Source organism: Papaver somniferum, chromosome 1, assembly GCF_003573695.1.
Source record: "Papaver somniferum cultivar HN1 chromosome 1, ASM357369v1, whole genome shotgun sequence".
Taxonomy (NCBI): domain Eukaryota; kingdom Viridiplantae; phylum Streptophyta; class Magnoliopsida; order Ranunculales; family Papaveraceae; genus Papaver; species Papaver somniferum.
The window spans coordinates 147,485,293-147,501,353 of NC_039358.1; the positions used below are offsets into that span (position 1 = coordinate 147,485,293).

At 37.2% G+C, this 16,061-nt stretch overlaps 2 protein-coding genes across 2 annotated transcripts; both read right to left on the bottom strand.

Moving 5' to 3' along the window:
• Positions 1-4,386: 4,386 nt before the first annotated feature.
• Positions 4,387-8,708, bottom strand: LOC113303762 (probable tyrosine-protein phosphatase DSP4). The gene is made up of 6 exons (XM_026552840.1): positions 7,857-8,708; positions 7,679-7,772; positions 5,654-5,711; positions 5,514-5,557; positions 5,244-5,424; positions 4,387-4,677 (listed from the first exon to the last, which is right to left on the bottom strand). The coding sequence occupies exons 1-6, from the start codon at positions 8,108-8,110 to the stop codon at positions 4,613-4,615; spliced, it is 696 nt and encodes a 231-aa protein (XP_026408625.1). The 5' UTR covers positions 8,111-8,708; the 3' UTR covers positions 4,387-4,612.
• Positions 8,709-9,264: 556 nt separating this feature from the next.
• On the bottom strand, positions 9,265-14,614 carry LOC113303769 (E3 ubiquitin-protein ligase COP1-like). The gene is made up of 13 exons (XM_026552852.1): positions 14,097-14,614; positions 12,887-12,964; positions 12,582-12,737; positions 11,800-12,156; positions 11,489-11,646; positions 11,336-11,401; positions 11,106-11,184; positions 10,749-10,904; positions 10,528-10,626; positions 10,316-10,420; positions 9,948-10,127; positions 9,748-9,858; positions 9,265-9,620 (listed from the first exon to the last, which is right to left on the bottom strand). Exons 1-13 carry the CDS (start codon positions 14,448-14,450, stop codon positions 9,450-9,452), a joined length of 2,070 nt encoding a protein of 689 aa, XP_026408637.1. The 5' UTR covers positions 14,451-14,614; the 3' UTR covers positions 9,265-9,449.
• Between the last annotated feature and the right edge of the window lie 1,447 nt (positions 14,615-16,061).

The following is a 16,061-nucleotide window of genomic DNA, read 5'->3' on the forward strand; positions in this document are numbered from 1 at the left end:
TATCGAGAAAAACAAATTCTACCTGGCAGTTGAAGAAGACCCGCAGACGGTTGAAGAAAAAATGTTTATTGTTGAGAAAGCACCGCGAGGATTAACAAAAAGCACGCAGCTCTTGGTAAACCGCAATTGGAAAACCTATAAATTGATTGGTTTGCCCATTCGTTTTTTTATATTGTTCATCCCGTAGTAAGATTTGGCGCGAGGATTAACAAAAAGCATGCGGCTCATGGTAAACCGCAATGGGAAAACCTATAGATTTATTGGTTTTCCCGTTCGCTTTTCTCTATTGTCCATCCCATAGTGAGATTTTGCCATCCCAAATAAATTTCTCAATTCTTATGGAATGAACAAACTATAAGTTTGTTCATTTTTCACCCAACAAACATAAAAAATGAGTGGCCAAGTCAACAAATTTGTAGGTTTATTGAGTGTGGTCCAACATTAGCCGCGCGTTTCATCTACAACCGCATGGACGAAACAAACTCGTTAGCGGGTGAAAGAAAACCTCGCGGCTTTATTTGGCCCACTAACGGGTAAACATCAACCACCAACGACCACATTTGAACGACTGGAAAATAAGTTCATCCAAGGGCCAGAATTTTGAGTTATATAAATACTCCTCATTTTAACCCCAATTTAACACATTCAACACCTCTAGTCTCTTTACTCTTCTTTGAGTTTAAAAAAAATTCTTTAATTCAACAAATATGTCGTAAGATGTCTCGACCCTTATTAGTTTGGAGAGCTTCGTATACTGCAGAAGAAGATGAAATGTCGAAATTACGTTTTTTTTATTAACTCAGCTTGTTACATCACACTATCCATGGGTGAATTTCTGGGCGGTTCACGAGGGGTTCTGCAGCGACACCCGTAGCCCGAGTCGTCGTGCTATATGCGACATAGAAAATCATCTTCATTCGATTAAGAAATAATTAAGTGAATTAGTAGCTTTAACCATGCAAGTCAATCGATTTAGACTCCGGGGTGAAACGGATGACGAGTTGGTAACAAGATCAAAAGAGGAATGCGAAGATGAAAGAATATGGTTTTTTTCAGAAATTATTTTGAAATCCTTAAGGTGTTAAAAAATTTCAACCCCTTCTTTTAGTTGTTGTTCCACCTAGTACTTCCCATCAGTGAAGTTAGTGTAACACTTGATTTTAAACATATGTAATTTGATTCAAACAAACAGTCGTACTTTTAATTGATTAAAATTAGAATTACAAAGATAGCATAATTAAAAGTTACAATTTCTCTAACTTCTTCCATTATTATCTTCAGGGCTTGGAGTCGTCCATTCTCCAAAACCCGAGATTTCCCCACCTGCCAACATATTTGGAAAATTTGTATAAGGGAAAAGAGATGGTTGAAAACCACCACAAGATGGTTGAACACCACTAGGCGATTGGAAATGACTCGATCCTCCAAACATATAAGCGGTTTGTTGTTGCGGTGGTGGTGTAACAGTGTAGTAAGAATCATTCGGGTTGAAGGGCGAGAATGATGATGAAATGCGCCTAGCATACGGGTGATGTACTTGAGGTTGAGAAATAGGCACAGTTTGTGGTGAATTACTGTGTGGTACCTGTATATCTTCCATCACTGAATCATTCTCTTTCCTTGATCTGTTGCTCCTGGTAGAACTGGAAGACTATGAACGCCCCTCAGTATTTACGGATGGATTCAACCCTAACATTGTGTCTGTCTTCCATGATCTACACTCACTCAAGTGTGCAGACCACATTTGCATAACTACCCAATGCATATCGTCAAGTTGTCTCTTCAACTCTTCATTAGAAGCATCCACATTGTGCTAAGGATAATCACTTTCCATAGCTTGGGAAAATACAATGGGGATCGTGGTTGGCTCACCTTGTGAATTAATACTTGGCATCTCCCAACGGATTTCAGGAAAATTTGACGAAGATAATGAAGAACTTGCACCCGTGGTGGGGTAAGTCATAAAGCATGGATCTTCCGGAGGCGGCTGGCTAGAAACGATGTTTGTATCATGAACCAGGCGTGATAACCCTGGGAAATCAAACCCTAGACGTACATGTTGTTTGTACCAATTACATGATTCGCAATCGACTGGTACCATCTGACATATACTGTGCTTCACTAATATTCACTTGTATATTTAGTTCACACCTCACCCACTGAGTCATTCTCTCCCGATCAAAATCTGATGCGGAGGTTTGCATATGTTGTAGCGGGTTTATTGCAATTGCATAAATCCCACGTAATTGGTACATCAGTCTATTTCCTAGGTACCAAACCCCTCTATCCATTTCTGGAGTGTAAAAAACAACTCTACGGAGAGAATATAATCAAGAATACCTTGTACATCTTCATGATTATACTCAAGAAAATCAAAGTAAGGGTGAACAACAACATTCTTGTGGCTCTGAGTCATCAGTTGATACCTCTGAACAAAACTGGAAACCGAGTCGTCGCTACCAGTGTCATTCGCCCAGTTGCTCGTGTAGTACATGTCCATAAGTGGAAGTCTATGGTTATTGTCTTTAAGAATTGGTTTACTAACAAGGAAGTACATATACCACCAAAACTGCAAATTACTCCATAATTTAGTATTTTGACTTAATCTACATTTGTTAATAAAATTATTTAAATTTAAGAATAATAATTTCGATATTTACCTCTAAGATGTCCCAGAAACCAGTGAAGTTAGGTATACCTATGGACGCTTGATCAAGCCGACGATACATTTCTCCTAAAATTGCACACCCCAAATCATAATGTGGTGCTTTTTCAAGATCTTCTAACGCTTCAAGCCAACCAATATGAGAAACAATAGTTGAGTTTGGAAAGAACGTCTGACCCATTAACTATAAAATAAATACCCTTTCGAGTTCAGGATAGTCAGCCGTATTTGTTGAGTTTTTATTGTATAGAAAGAAACGCTTTTACGCTAAACAATGTATTTCATTTCCTTTCAAATCTTTATGATCTTCACGTACTTGTGATTCTAAAAAGAGGGGAGAAGCGCCTTCCATTCATCATTCAACACCGATTCGTTTTGGTTGAAGGGTACAGGATTTCCCACTCCACTTGGAATCCCACAAATGAAATACAAATCAATGGGCGTAATTTCTATTACAAGGATAATATCATATATAGTTAATTGTTTTGGCTTATTTAATAATTGCTTTTGAAAAATTAATTATAATTTAATTTAAACAAACTTACCAATTTCAAAATCCATAAAATGGAACGTTCTCGTCGCTGGCCACCACCTTTCTACTAATACTCTCGTATATTGTTGTGTTTTCTGAGCCTCACAAGATAAAACGCACTCCAGGGATATCTGTCAACTCTATCTCGGACTGTAGGGGGTAGACCATTATAAATAACATCTAAGTCTTGAAATCCACCTCTCATTTTATAATAACAATCAGAGCGCTCTTGATGCCCCGACACATGACCTTCAACTAATGATAGAGCAGCAACAACACTTGGCGAAGCAAACTCTGCTTCAGGATTCTGAGTATAATCTACATTTGTGGCAGTCCCCGATATTTTTTCATGTTTACGATCTCTTTTACTCCTAAAACTGCTGACGGCAGCCCTTACCAGATTTGCTCATTTTGTAGTAAGATTTTGTTTAGAAGAATGGGGAAGAAGAGAGTGGAGTTGAGTGGTGTGGGTGAAAAGAGTTTCAAATGAATGATTTTATAGATTTCAAAATTGTAGCCGCTGAGAAAAGAGTCGTTAGGTTTTTAACCGTCGGAGAATTCTCTTAGCCCATCAGTGTTTTCTCCTCATCCGCTTGCGGTTTGTAATCACCCGTCGAGCATGATTCTCACCCGCACGCGGGTTGTCTTCGCCCGCGTGCTTTTTGACCCACTATCCACGTGCTTTTTGACCCACTATCCACTGCTTTTTCATAGTGCAAAATCACGTTTGCCCGTCCACCTGGCTCAACAAATAATAATTTTTATTGATTGTCATGGGAAATGCCCTTAGAAATGCTGAAACAACCCATTTGATGAGTGGGAAGAAAGTTAAGGACAGATTTTACCATAGTGGTCCTGCCAACTTAGTCTAAAGCAGTGCTCTTACGGTTCTTAAGTTAGACTCAAAAGGTTACATATAAAAGGCTTGCGTTTAGAGTGTCCAAGAAGAAGTGGCAACTTAAATGATGGACTCCTTCCATTTCCTACTTTGGATTCTTCCGATCATGGTTTTTAAAAGCAAACACTTTGCTCCGAAATTCTCCAAGACGCTCCGAAGCGCAAGGATGAAGCGAATTTTACATGAAGCTTAGATTCTCTCGTAAGATATGCTTCAAAGCAATTTCCCGCCTAAAAATTTAAAAGAAAACTAAGATTCCGAGGGGATTCAAACTCCACACATGCTACTCACTTATAGTCGGCTAAGCCACTGAGCCAGAGATGCTTTTTTGATATTAATTGGACTTACATTTAGTTTATATAAATATTATATTCTTAAATTTACATTTCAAACCCATTTAAGAACAACTAATGTTATTTATAGACACTTCAAACATCAACCATGAAACGACACTTCACGATTCAACATACGTTTCGCTTTTTAAAAATGAAAACCGAGTCACGCTTCACTTCACGCTTTAAAAAATTGCTTCCGATCCTTCCATTTTCTTGACTGTTCTTAAAATTTTGGGCGGATACCGACCTTGGCATTCCCCAAGAACAAAATGATAAGTGAATCTCAAGCAAAAGAAAAAGCCGAAACAAAAAGCGTAGGGCATTAGCACTCTAACATCCATATGTTTAGATTTTGCCACTAGCTTAGCAGTCAGTTTATACTGCACTACTAGCAAGAAAGGAAAAAGAGCAAAGGGAACAAAACTGCAGGTCTTCTTGGAGTTGAAGAGGAGAACTCAAGTAAAAGTTGATTATCATTTGGGAGTGAAATTTTCACAGCATAAACTTTCAGTGTCTATGGTTCTTCGTCTATTTCTAAGTTAGATGTACGCCCAAATTAAAGATAAAAAGCAGACGGAAATTGTATAGCTCAGAAATGCAAGCGCAGACAAGGGTCAGTAACCCTGTTTTACAACCAATGGTATCATGAAATTTCTTGGGATGAAACTTTATTTATAGAAATGAATCTTCTACATAATAGCAAACTATAGGTGATTTTAAACATATAAAATGCATGGAGATATGCAACTACTGCTTATTCCCAGCTGCTTCATAATCCAATAGAAATGAATACAAACTTAGCTAAATGTTTACCTATTTGAACAAGAGAAGGAAGTGACAAGTGCTTCAAGTTGGATACGTCAAACTTCTCCATGAACCTCTGATCTGATACTCTAGCTTTTGCGGCGGCAAAACGCTGGTACTCATCAAACACTGAAGACAGACACCATCTCTGCAGTTTTCGAAAGCATCCGACTAGGCAACCTGTTCGATGCTGTACAAGATCAAAGATGGAAACTAAGTTAATGAAAAAAGGTTCAGAAATGAAAAAATTGAAAGAAGCAAGAGTCTACATATATGTACCTTTCCTCGTTTGCAGTGAATTAGAACTGGATGATTCTTAACATCTGCATTGTTGATAACATGTAACAAATAAATTAAGATATGGTCCTGACTGGCAATAAAATAATGGAAAAAAAGGAATAGCATCATATTTTTTATACCAACAAGAACTTTGAGCGCCTCACGAATTGTATCTTCAGGGATGTTGACAAAAGGCTCCTGGATGGGTGATATTCAAATCCAATGTCAATGCATATATATAATAAATTAAACTTCAATTTGCAGATTCATTCTTATATGTACACTCTAAATAGCATGATAATCTTTTAAAACATGTTGTATTTCTTTATCCAAGATCTATAGCTGCTTTGGTGGCTTTTTGTCACTTTTTACACACACTTCATGCAAAAGGGTTAGGCGTTCATTTAACCAATGAGGAACCAGATCACTCCGAGATCATACGAGGTACTAGCTGATCCTTTCATGTGATATTTGTTTCACAAGATTGATTGAGTTTCATCCCGAACGTCACCCCTATGCTGTTTTGTTACATATCAAAACTTACGGAGGATGTATGGTACAGGATTACTCTGCATCCTTGTAAAAAATATGCAAAAGCTTTCTGGGCCAAAGCTCGTAAGAAACTAGCCCTCATACACTGACAATGGTGATTGTACCCAAACACTGAGGTATTTGACTTTCAAGTTTCAGCCCTATATTCAGTCTCAACAGAGTGACTGAAATGTCCAAGAGAAAGAACCCTTCTTCTCTTGCTCTCAACTCGTGATGTACTATTTATATTTGCTACATACTTAAACCCCCACACCACACATTCAGATAGATGCCGCATTGCCGCACTAGTGATTGACAGGACCAAAACTCAAATTGATTTAGTTTTTGCTCCTTCAAAAGGTCAAGAGGATACTTAAAAACCGAAAGGGGGTAAAAAAGGCTACATCAAGGACGTACTCAATCCCTATAACGAACAGGTATGCAGAGCCGGGCTATTATCATCACTCCTGCTATCGCTATTAGTAGACATTGAAATTAAAAACTAATAAGGGCACAAAAAAAAGAAAGAATATCCAACTGGATACATATGATCTTCAATGCATGATATATTCAGTAGTTGATCCTGACTCCAGTGTGTAGACACATAATGGTTGTTATAACTTGCTCAACTCTTGAATCTTATTCTAAAGATGCAAAGATGAATCTGCGCAACAAAGAGTAAGCTTAAACCTCCTAAGCCTCTTATTCGTGGAGAAAGAGGCGGCATTCTGACACTTCAAAGCCATGGAAGGAACCAGATTACAAAACCCATCATGACCACTGGATACTACAGACTTGAGCTTTCTGGAACTGATATTCTCATGTACAGACTGCATTATTGGTATGAATTCAACGAGCCATTGTCTTTACCATGAAAGCATGAAACAATATGGCAAAAGGGGGACTAACTGATTTATCTATAGTATTACAGTCTATACTCTATAGAAGTTCTCTCAGAAACAATCATCAATGAATAACCAAATTGTACAAACCTCACTTTTAAGATGACCCAACTAAGGCTGATGCATTGTATCACAGAAGAATAACAGTCACAATGACTCAATTCAACTAATAAATTAGCAGACATATCTATGAGTTAAGTCCTTACTAGATTATACAGCTAATAAATTTGTTATTCCTTCTACAGATAGTATAACAACAACCAAATTCAGTTTCAATGTCTATAAAGCGTGTTTAGACTCACAGTTTATCTGACTAGTAACAACTGCATTACTTGCATCAGATAGTGCACCTGCACTGCCTTTGTGCATATTCAATCTGTTGGATAGGGATAACTTGATGATAACAAAAGGGTTAAAAACTTAAAATTCATCTTGACAGGACGCAAGTGGGAAATAAAAGAAATACTCATTAGACTTCCATAGATAGTGGACATGCTGTAAATACTAAGGATGCATGACGCAAGCAGCTTAGACGCATTATTTGAAGCCTCGGTAAAATGGGTGGAGATCGAATAAATAACAACAAACAAACTTTGTGATCTCAAGAAATGGTAATTTCAACGATCAAATCACTTCAATTTCTTAAATCTTAAGTAAAACCCTACCATATTTCACATTTATTAACTTAAAACACGCAGTAAAGTTATAATTAGGTCAAAAAGTAGATGCTACCTTACAGCCTTCAATTCCAAACTGGAAAAGTTGAATCCTGTTAGATTTAAGAAATTCCATATTCGCTTCTGGATATGGTTCCGGACAAAGATATCTGCACACCAATTTCGTTCATTCAAACTCAATAAATCAATACATCAGAAGAAGTAAAAAACATTTTTAGTTTATCAGAACTTACATGATAGAGCGAAGTCCAAGCGTTTGCAAGAAGGGAAAATTAGAGGTATCAGGAAAACCAGACCTAAAAATGCCATTATCAACCATAGCAAAATTCAAAGGAGGTACAAATAATTCCTCTCCTCCTCCTCCTTCACCATTATCATTACTACCTTCTGGTGGTACTACTTTCAGTAAACTTGAAATCTTCAAATCTGGTGCCACCATCACCAATTCCTGTACCTCCTCTGTGACTACGCTTTTGGGTAGTTTCATCTATCTATTTCTCTCTCTTCTTAATTTTCTTCTGAAATCCCCTAGTTATTACTTTTCGCGGGAATAGCCAGTGAAAGTAGCTTTCCCGAGAATTACAAAGTCACGTCAGTGGTTGTTTCGTTTGAAAACTCTACTTTTAAAAATACAAAAAGATAAAGTGAGAAGCAAGAAACTTGAAGTGAGAGAGTTGGGGAAACTTCGTTTTGGAGTTTCAAAGTGTCAGCGTTCCACCACTGGCTCATATTTCTTTGTCACACCCTACTTTACAAGTCGGTACGCAAATGTGACACCAGTTGCTACGATGATTCTAGTCTTATGCATGACCTTGGCTGGCAACTTGGAAGGTTGAAATGGTAAATCAAATACAAAAGCAGTAACATTTCTGTGTAGGCGAGGAGAGTGAAAGAGCAAGGTTCTAGTTTGTGCTTGCCGACTAAGTTCTGTGAACCATGCAAATATGAAAACAAATGCTTTTCTAAATAGACCTCTTGTATTGGATTTTATCCACTAAGGGGGAAAAAAGGAAAGAAGTTAAATTAAGATATCCTTTTCAAAGAAAATGATACTAAAAAGAGTTGGTACGTGACCATAGGATCTCTTGCGATTGATGTTTTGTTTAAACAAATACATCGAGTTCAGGTTTTAAGGGATTCTTATAAAGTCAATTTGAGTACATTCCAAGGAATATGCTTTGGTGATGTGTTCCTTCCTTTTGTTATTATCGCCATTACAAATTAGGAGGATGCAAGACCGCAACTTGGTTACGTTTCACTTGTTAACTTTTGCACAAAAAGTTTGGCGTTTGCGGTTGTGATGTTATTGATATTTCATGGACCATCTCCTTAATCAACTGAACCGACGCAGTGACAGTTTCCAACTTTGGGTTTGATTGAAAATCCATCACAATGATATTGATGAAAAGTTCCCAGGTTGGGATTTGATGGAAGATCGATAATAATACAAGTGAATTGATTGTTCAGTTTCATGAGTGAACAGAATATCCGAATATGCATGGTTAACAAAATCTAATCCCAACTTCAAAATATTGATTTAAGAATGAGACGATGGGAGAAAGAATCAAACCATATACGTTTAGAATGGCCTTCGTTTTGCCAGAAACATCAGTCATGTGCATAATAGTGCAGATCAAGATGTGAAGAAACAAAAATCTCATTTGAGCATTCAGAATCATATATATATATATATACACATAGTACTTTGTAGTACTTTGTAGTACAAAAAATACGTATATGCAAAACAATCAGATTTCTCTATACGTAATGAATATGAGATCATTTTTCTTGTGTCTAGATAGCTCCTTCTTTCTACTTTTTTGTATTTAAGCAGCAAGAACTAGCACTTTGATAGTTCCTTGACTGTTGGCAGTTAACATTGTTGGACTGTCGCTCTTCCAACAAACAGCACTTATGAAGTAAGACCCTGCATCATCATCAGTATCATCTAATTCAGATGAACCAAACTTATGCCCTGCGGCAGGTTTTGAGATAGCCTGCAGTTGAAATTCCAACATTATAAGAATAATGGCATGCATGGAATAAGAACAAGCCAACAAGGTTACAGTAATATTGAGCTAACAAAGACTTCAAGACCTGATTGTGAAATAAGTTTATCCTTACCTTGTGATAAACAAAAACTTCATTTGTTTCACTTCCACAAGCTATATATTCACTATTTACTGTTAGACCCACAAAGTTCTTCTCATTAGTGTGGCCTCTAAATGTACGCACCTGAGTTACGAAAATTCAGTCTGTAAATATGACCATAGTAAGAAATACAGGTGAATAGTTAAAAAAGACTCAAAGCCCCAAAAACTAACCGGCACATTTTCCTTTACATCCCACAACCGTAATGTACTGTCAGTAGATGCTGACGCCAGTTCCTTGTTAGACAAGAATTTTACATAAGAAACAGCTTTTCGATGGCCACTGAAAACATGTAGTGGGGCACTGACGTTTCTCAAGTCATAATAATGAATTTGATGATCAGCTGAACCAACCTGTAATATCAAAAACAAACAGTCACCATAGATGGCTTATACCCAGCTAGTTTGTAAACACCTAACTACGTAACAAAATGCGAATGATAAAGGGAAACGAATTGTGAGGGGCATTTTGAGTCATCATTCCAGATAAAGGAAGTGTTGCTTTTATCAACTGTTTTAAGAAACTGGGAACAGGAGTATACCGCCACATGGTAGCTTGAACCAGGATTATATTTGACGCAACAAATATTAGCTTTCATGTCGATATTCAGTACACTAGCTTCTTGGTTGGTACACCAAACTTTAACCTGTTTGTAACCAAATAAAATTTCTTCTCAAAATGATAATATATGAATCACCGATTCTTGTGGGAATCCACAAATAGTCCAAAGACTTCGAACAGATGAGTTTGTACCTTGCAATCATCACTACCAGACACAAGCATTGAAGGCTCTGTACGCGAAAAATCAACACTCCATGCTCGTTTTTCGTGTTCTTCGTATTCCATTACACTCTAACAACCAAAGGGGTACTGTTAGCACATAAACTAATTGAAAGGATCAACGTAATGAGATAGCTGTTCTGGAGAGAAAATAGGAGTTGCAAATAAGAAAAATTCTTCACGAGAGAAGTTACCTGACGAGTATTTACATCCCAAACAGTAACTATTCCTTCGTAATCACTACTTGCTATGTGGTTTTTGGTGAATTTGTTCCAGCTCAGGCAACTTAGTTTGGATCTGGTAGACATCTCCACAACTGGGCAGTGCACATCTGCAGGTTCATTAACCACCTGAAAGAAACCCCATAGAAGAAGATCAGTCAAATAGTCACAGAATAAAAATACTTCGACCCAAGTAAATACATCTGTATCAAGGGCCACTTGGATTTGAAGTCGACGGTGACCGTACAAAAAAAAAATGTTTACAAGGAGCACTGGTAGAGAATAAAACTTGACCAAGATTAGCATAAGCATACAGAGTCAAGATATTACCGAAGCAAATTCAAAAACTTTGATGCGTCGAGAAACTCCGGCAGTTGCAAACAACTCATCATCCCGATCAAATTCTATACTGCATTAGAAAGGGCCATTTGAAATGTATACTTAATTACTCAAAAAAAAAAAGAGTCTAACAGAAGCAGAAGTATTAGCGGCATAGGAAACCAGAACCAACTTGAAGTTACTAACTTCTTGTTTTCTAGTAGCTTAGTCTTGACCCTCACCTTGATACAATATTAGCCGAGTGGAATAAATCTCCATGCCTAAGCTCCGCAATTACCCTCAAACGACTAATTTACAAAAACAATAAGAATAATGAGCGAACAAAACTCACCTGTGAAACAACACAAAAGAAAAAATGGCATGATCATCAAAACCTGTATCGTGTAAAGGTAGTCAGAACAGACTGAAACTCCTCGAGGGCGGCATGATAACCTTCTCTTTTTGAGGTATATGTGCTCCTCTCTTGCTGGTTACGAGTTTGACTGACCCATTGCCTCCTTTTTTGTAAGTAACATTCTTGTAAATCGTTAAACTGTTGGCAATGAGAGTAATGAGAATGAAAATCAGTATAAAGATCTATAACACATACCAAATTAGCTTGCTAGAATAATATTTTAGCCTCTGGCTACTTAATTCGCTGATCATATGCCCTACTAAAGGCACTAGATGAAATGAGGAAACAAACCTGAGCATGGATTCGCCTCTTTCTTGCCATAGCCAATCCAGAATGAGAAACGCTTGGTGGATCTGATCCGCCCATTGCCTCCTTCTTTTGGTAACCTTGGGAGCTCTCTTGAGGCTTTGGGTCAGCTTTCCTATTTACCAAACTGCCAAACCCTAATCCTGATTGAGTTGTACGACCACTGGAAATAATCCCACTACTTTGCTTATCAATCGACAGTGGTCGCGCTTTTACTGCAGCATGATCATCCATATGCATCCGCATTTTTACCGAGTATCTCTCCCTCGTTCGGTATAAGTCCATTCTCTGTCTCTCGACTAAATTTATGTCCTCTTTAATGTACTGAATATCAGTTTGCAACTGCAGAGATGCAAAAGAAGGTAGGATGATGTATTATATAAATTTAATTTTATAACTTAAACGACAGCAACTACAGGTTAGTCAAAGATAACCTAACACCAATACAAACATAAAAATGACTAAATATTCAGGCAACCCACATTATACCCAGAGGTAACCAGTAGGAAAACTGAATGCATCAACTTGTATAAAAGTTTTTTTCAAAAATCATTTGCTGCCTAAGGATGAATATAACCAGCAATTAAACTCATCATCCAATTGAACTTGGCACCAAATCTCTCAGAAGCAAATTCCAAAAGGTAATCTCTACAGTAGGGATAAGAATATCTTTGGAAGTTACCAAATCAGCTATAATCTGGCCGCTAACTGATTAAAAGAAATAAAAAACAAAATTAGGCCGAAAAAAAGCAAGTTCCAGCAATTACCTCAGTTAATTCTTCGACCTTTTGCTTCCTTAAGCAGTGCAAGAAGTCAAGCAGAACCTTCATATTTGTTTCAGCTTCCTCTTGTTCCATTCTTCTCTTTTTCTCTGAAAGGAGTGATAATAGGCTATCTAGCTCCTTCACCGGAACCTCGTAACCCTGTCTACGTGTATGCATGAAATGTGTCACATTAAGAGTATACAGATGAAAGTTTTATATTTCTTTTGAGAAACATACTGATTATTATGACAAGACTAATATCATTTAAATGCATTCAAACCTTTCAATACACAGAAGCAATAACTTACATGTTGCAATGACTGCCGAAGGTACTCAACTGGAGATGCATTTTTTCCTATTTGGCGAGCAGTGGTTTTCTTCAGAAGCTACAAAATGTGGTACAGGAAACCTCAGAGTAATAAGCTGCATGACGGAATTTAATAAATTCACCGCCATAGATCATATTAAAACTTAAAGAGAGCAACAACAAACTATTCATGGCAAACTAAATTACTACATAAGCATGTAATCGTGTTTAGCTCATCGACTTAGGGGTATACAGGACTTTCATATAAACAAATAACATAGCATATGAATAAGTGAAATAGTGCATGTCAAGAAAGGAAGAACATTAGCAATAATGCAATATCTTAGAAATCTTCTTCATCTTCAATGGTGGGGTTTAGCTGGTGAGTGGATATCTCCGTCTAGATTTAGCAAAAAATATTACTAGGGAATTCAACTTTGTGTTGATCAGCTGGATCTACATGCTAAACTGTAATTGGTTTCTATGCACATTGATTTGACAACAAGCGAATTGATCAGTCTGCAATGGCAGATGCTTAGATACAAGGTCATCAAAAAGGTATTCCAAAAGCACTGGCTACTACAGCTTAGATGTTGTTCTCAAACCTTGATAAGTATCTTCAGTGGCTATCCGGACCAACCTTACTTATTATCATCACTATACCTGCCAAAAAAACTAACTGAACTGGTTCAACCTGCTACCCGTGATTTATTTAAAAACCTAGCAGAGTCCAAGAGAGAAGTTTTAAAGTCGACAAAATCATGTAGCTTCAGTGTAACAGTCCAATTCTGACTGGCCTCTCTGAACTCACTCAGAGAAAAAAAGACAAACAGTATCCAAGCAACCCTATAGAAATGAGAGTTTCATGGGTTGAACAAAAGTTGAAATTAGTATGTATGTATCCACAGTTACTAGTGCCCTAACCTCGTAAATTTAACTTAATTATCATCTAAGAATTCCATAACTCTGCAACATTATGTGGCAACTAAAGTCTCTTGTCAAACCATGATTACCTCTATATATATAGAATTCTGACCTATAAATTGCAATCCAATTACACAAGTAGAGCAAGTTAAGTTCAAATACCAATTACTCAACAAAAGGTATAATCAAACCACCTCTAGAATTCAAGAAATCATCAAAAAACAAAAATTAACTAAACAAGTTAGGAATTCATAAAATTAGAATAAACACACAGAAATTAAAATTACCTTATTGAGAAGAAAATTGGGGAAGAGTTGATTATTGGTTAAGTAATGACCACAACAAGGACAATCATTTTTGTTATTAAGATGAGTAATGATACACATATAACAAAAACTATGTCCACAAGCTGTAAGAAATGCATCTTTAATTATCTGCATGCATATTGGACATAACAAATCTTTATCCATTTCTCCTCCTCTTCCACTCCCACCTTCTTCTTCTACTTGTTCATTTTGTTTCCCCACTTCAACCATAGCTGTTGAAGCAGCACCTACAGCTTCTGATGAAGCTCCAACTGCTTCTGATTTACCTTCACTTTTCACGGATGGTACTAGTGCCCCCATTGATCCCCCGCCCATAACTCACTCTCTCTAGATTCTACTTGAGACTTTGATGGAAAAATGGGAAATTGGTTAATTTGGTAAAGAAGAAGTTAGATATTTTTTTCCTTTTATTTCGTTCTTGGATCTTTGTTCTAATTGAGTGGTGCAGTGAGAATTAGAAGAAAAGTTAGAGAGAGACGGTGTGAGTTTATGAGGATGTGAACGGACCACGTGAACTACTCGTTCCTAGTGCAAATTTCCCCGATTCAACTACGTTTACAAGTTGCAACTAAATCTTGAATTATCTAGTGCTGTAAGATGTACAATTGTTAACTGTGCTCCTGAAACTAGAAAAGGGAACGTGTCATCATTTGGATCATTATGATTAATCGTCCATTTTTTATTTGGATGGAGAGATATCAACGGATATTATTTACCATGTCTCCTTCCCCATTTTTTAATAACACAATGTGTGAATCTGCAGCTGAAGCATAACAGGGACAATGTCCCTCGTAGGAAAAAGAGAAACATCTATATACTGCTGGACGAATTTGATTGATGTATCGAAAGTGGACGTACTATATTATTTTGGTGGGAAGCATAGGATAAGGGAAAGTCGATCATTCGATAAAGAATTTCATGAATATCACCGCCATAGCAGCTCCTCAATGCGTGCCTGAGAAAACCTTAGAGGAATGCGAAACTCGGCGGAGTGATGCTGCTCTGTTTACGAACCATCTCCTAGCACATGGTTAAAACTACTACTGTAGTGCCACCTAACCCATGTGGCACCACCACAAGTTCTGAAGTCTGAACTCGTGAACCCCACTTGGTGCAGCAGCCAGCAGCAGGATTTGACACATAACTCGCATCACTATATTGTTAAGCAACCGGTTAACTGCTGGGAACACGTACACCACTTGACCACCTTGTCCATTTACAGCGCATTCAGGATGCCAGAATGCCGTACTTAATTCAATAATTCTAGACTCCTAGATGTCTAGACTTTGTGTAGGGTTTGCGCCGTCAGCGGTATACGTTGTCACTAGTCCAATATCTTTAGCTTATCTGTTGTATTGACATGGGATGGTATAAGGTGGGTTTTGTTATCTTGTGCATCTATGCACAAGATAAGAGCCAATTATTGATATGGGAAATTGAATAAATAAATAAAATTATGAGATATAGTGTTTTTGCATTAAAAAATGTATTTGTAGAAAGAAGTTTAAAAATCAATAAATATTTGCATTCTCCAATGCAAAGAAACACTATCTCTCAGTAAAGTTTTTCTTTTTCAATGTACATGGAAGTCTAGCAAAATTCTAGCTCTGCAACGTCATTCTGACGTGTGCATCTCTTTCTTTGTTCATGTTTTCAGAATTTCTCCATCTGAGCAACAATCATACTAGCATTCATCAATCTTCTCTATTCATTGTGATATTCATTACCTGTTATATCATCTATAGATCTTTATTATTTCTTACTACCCTCACAAACAGGAAATCATTGCAAACTAATATTGATTCCAATAAAAACAAGTACAAACTTTACTCAAACATCTTTGAAATAAACAACAAACAATTCATAAAAAGCTACATTCAGAGTTTCCAATTCTTAGTTCAGAACTACATCCAGATTTCATCCGCA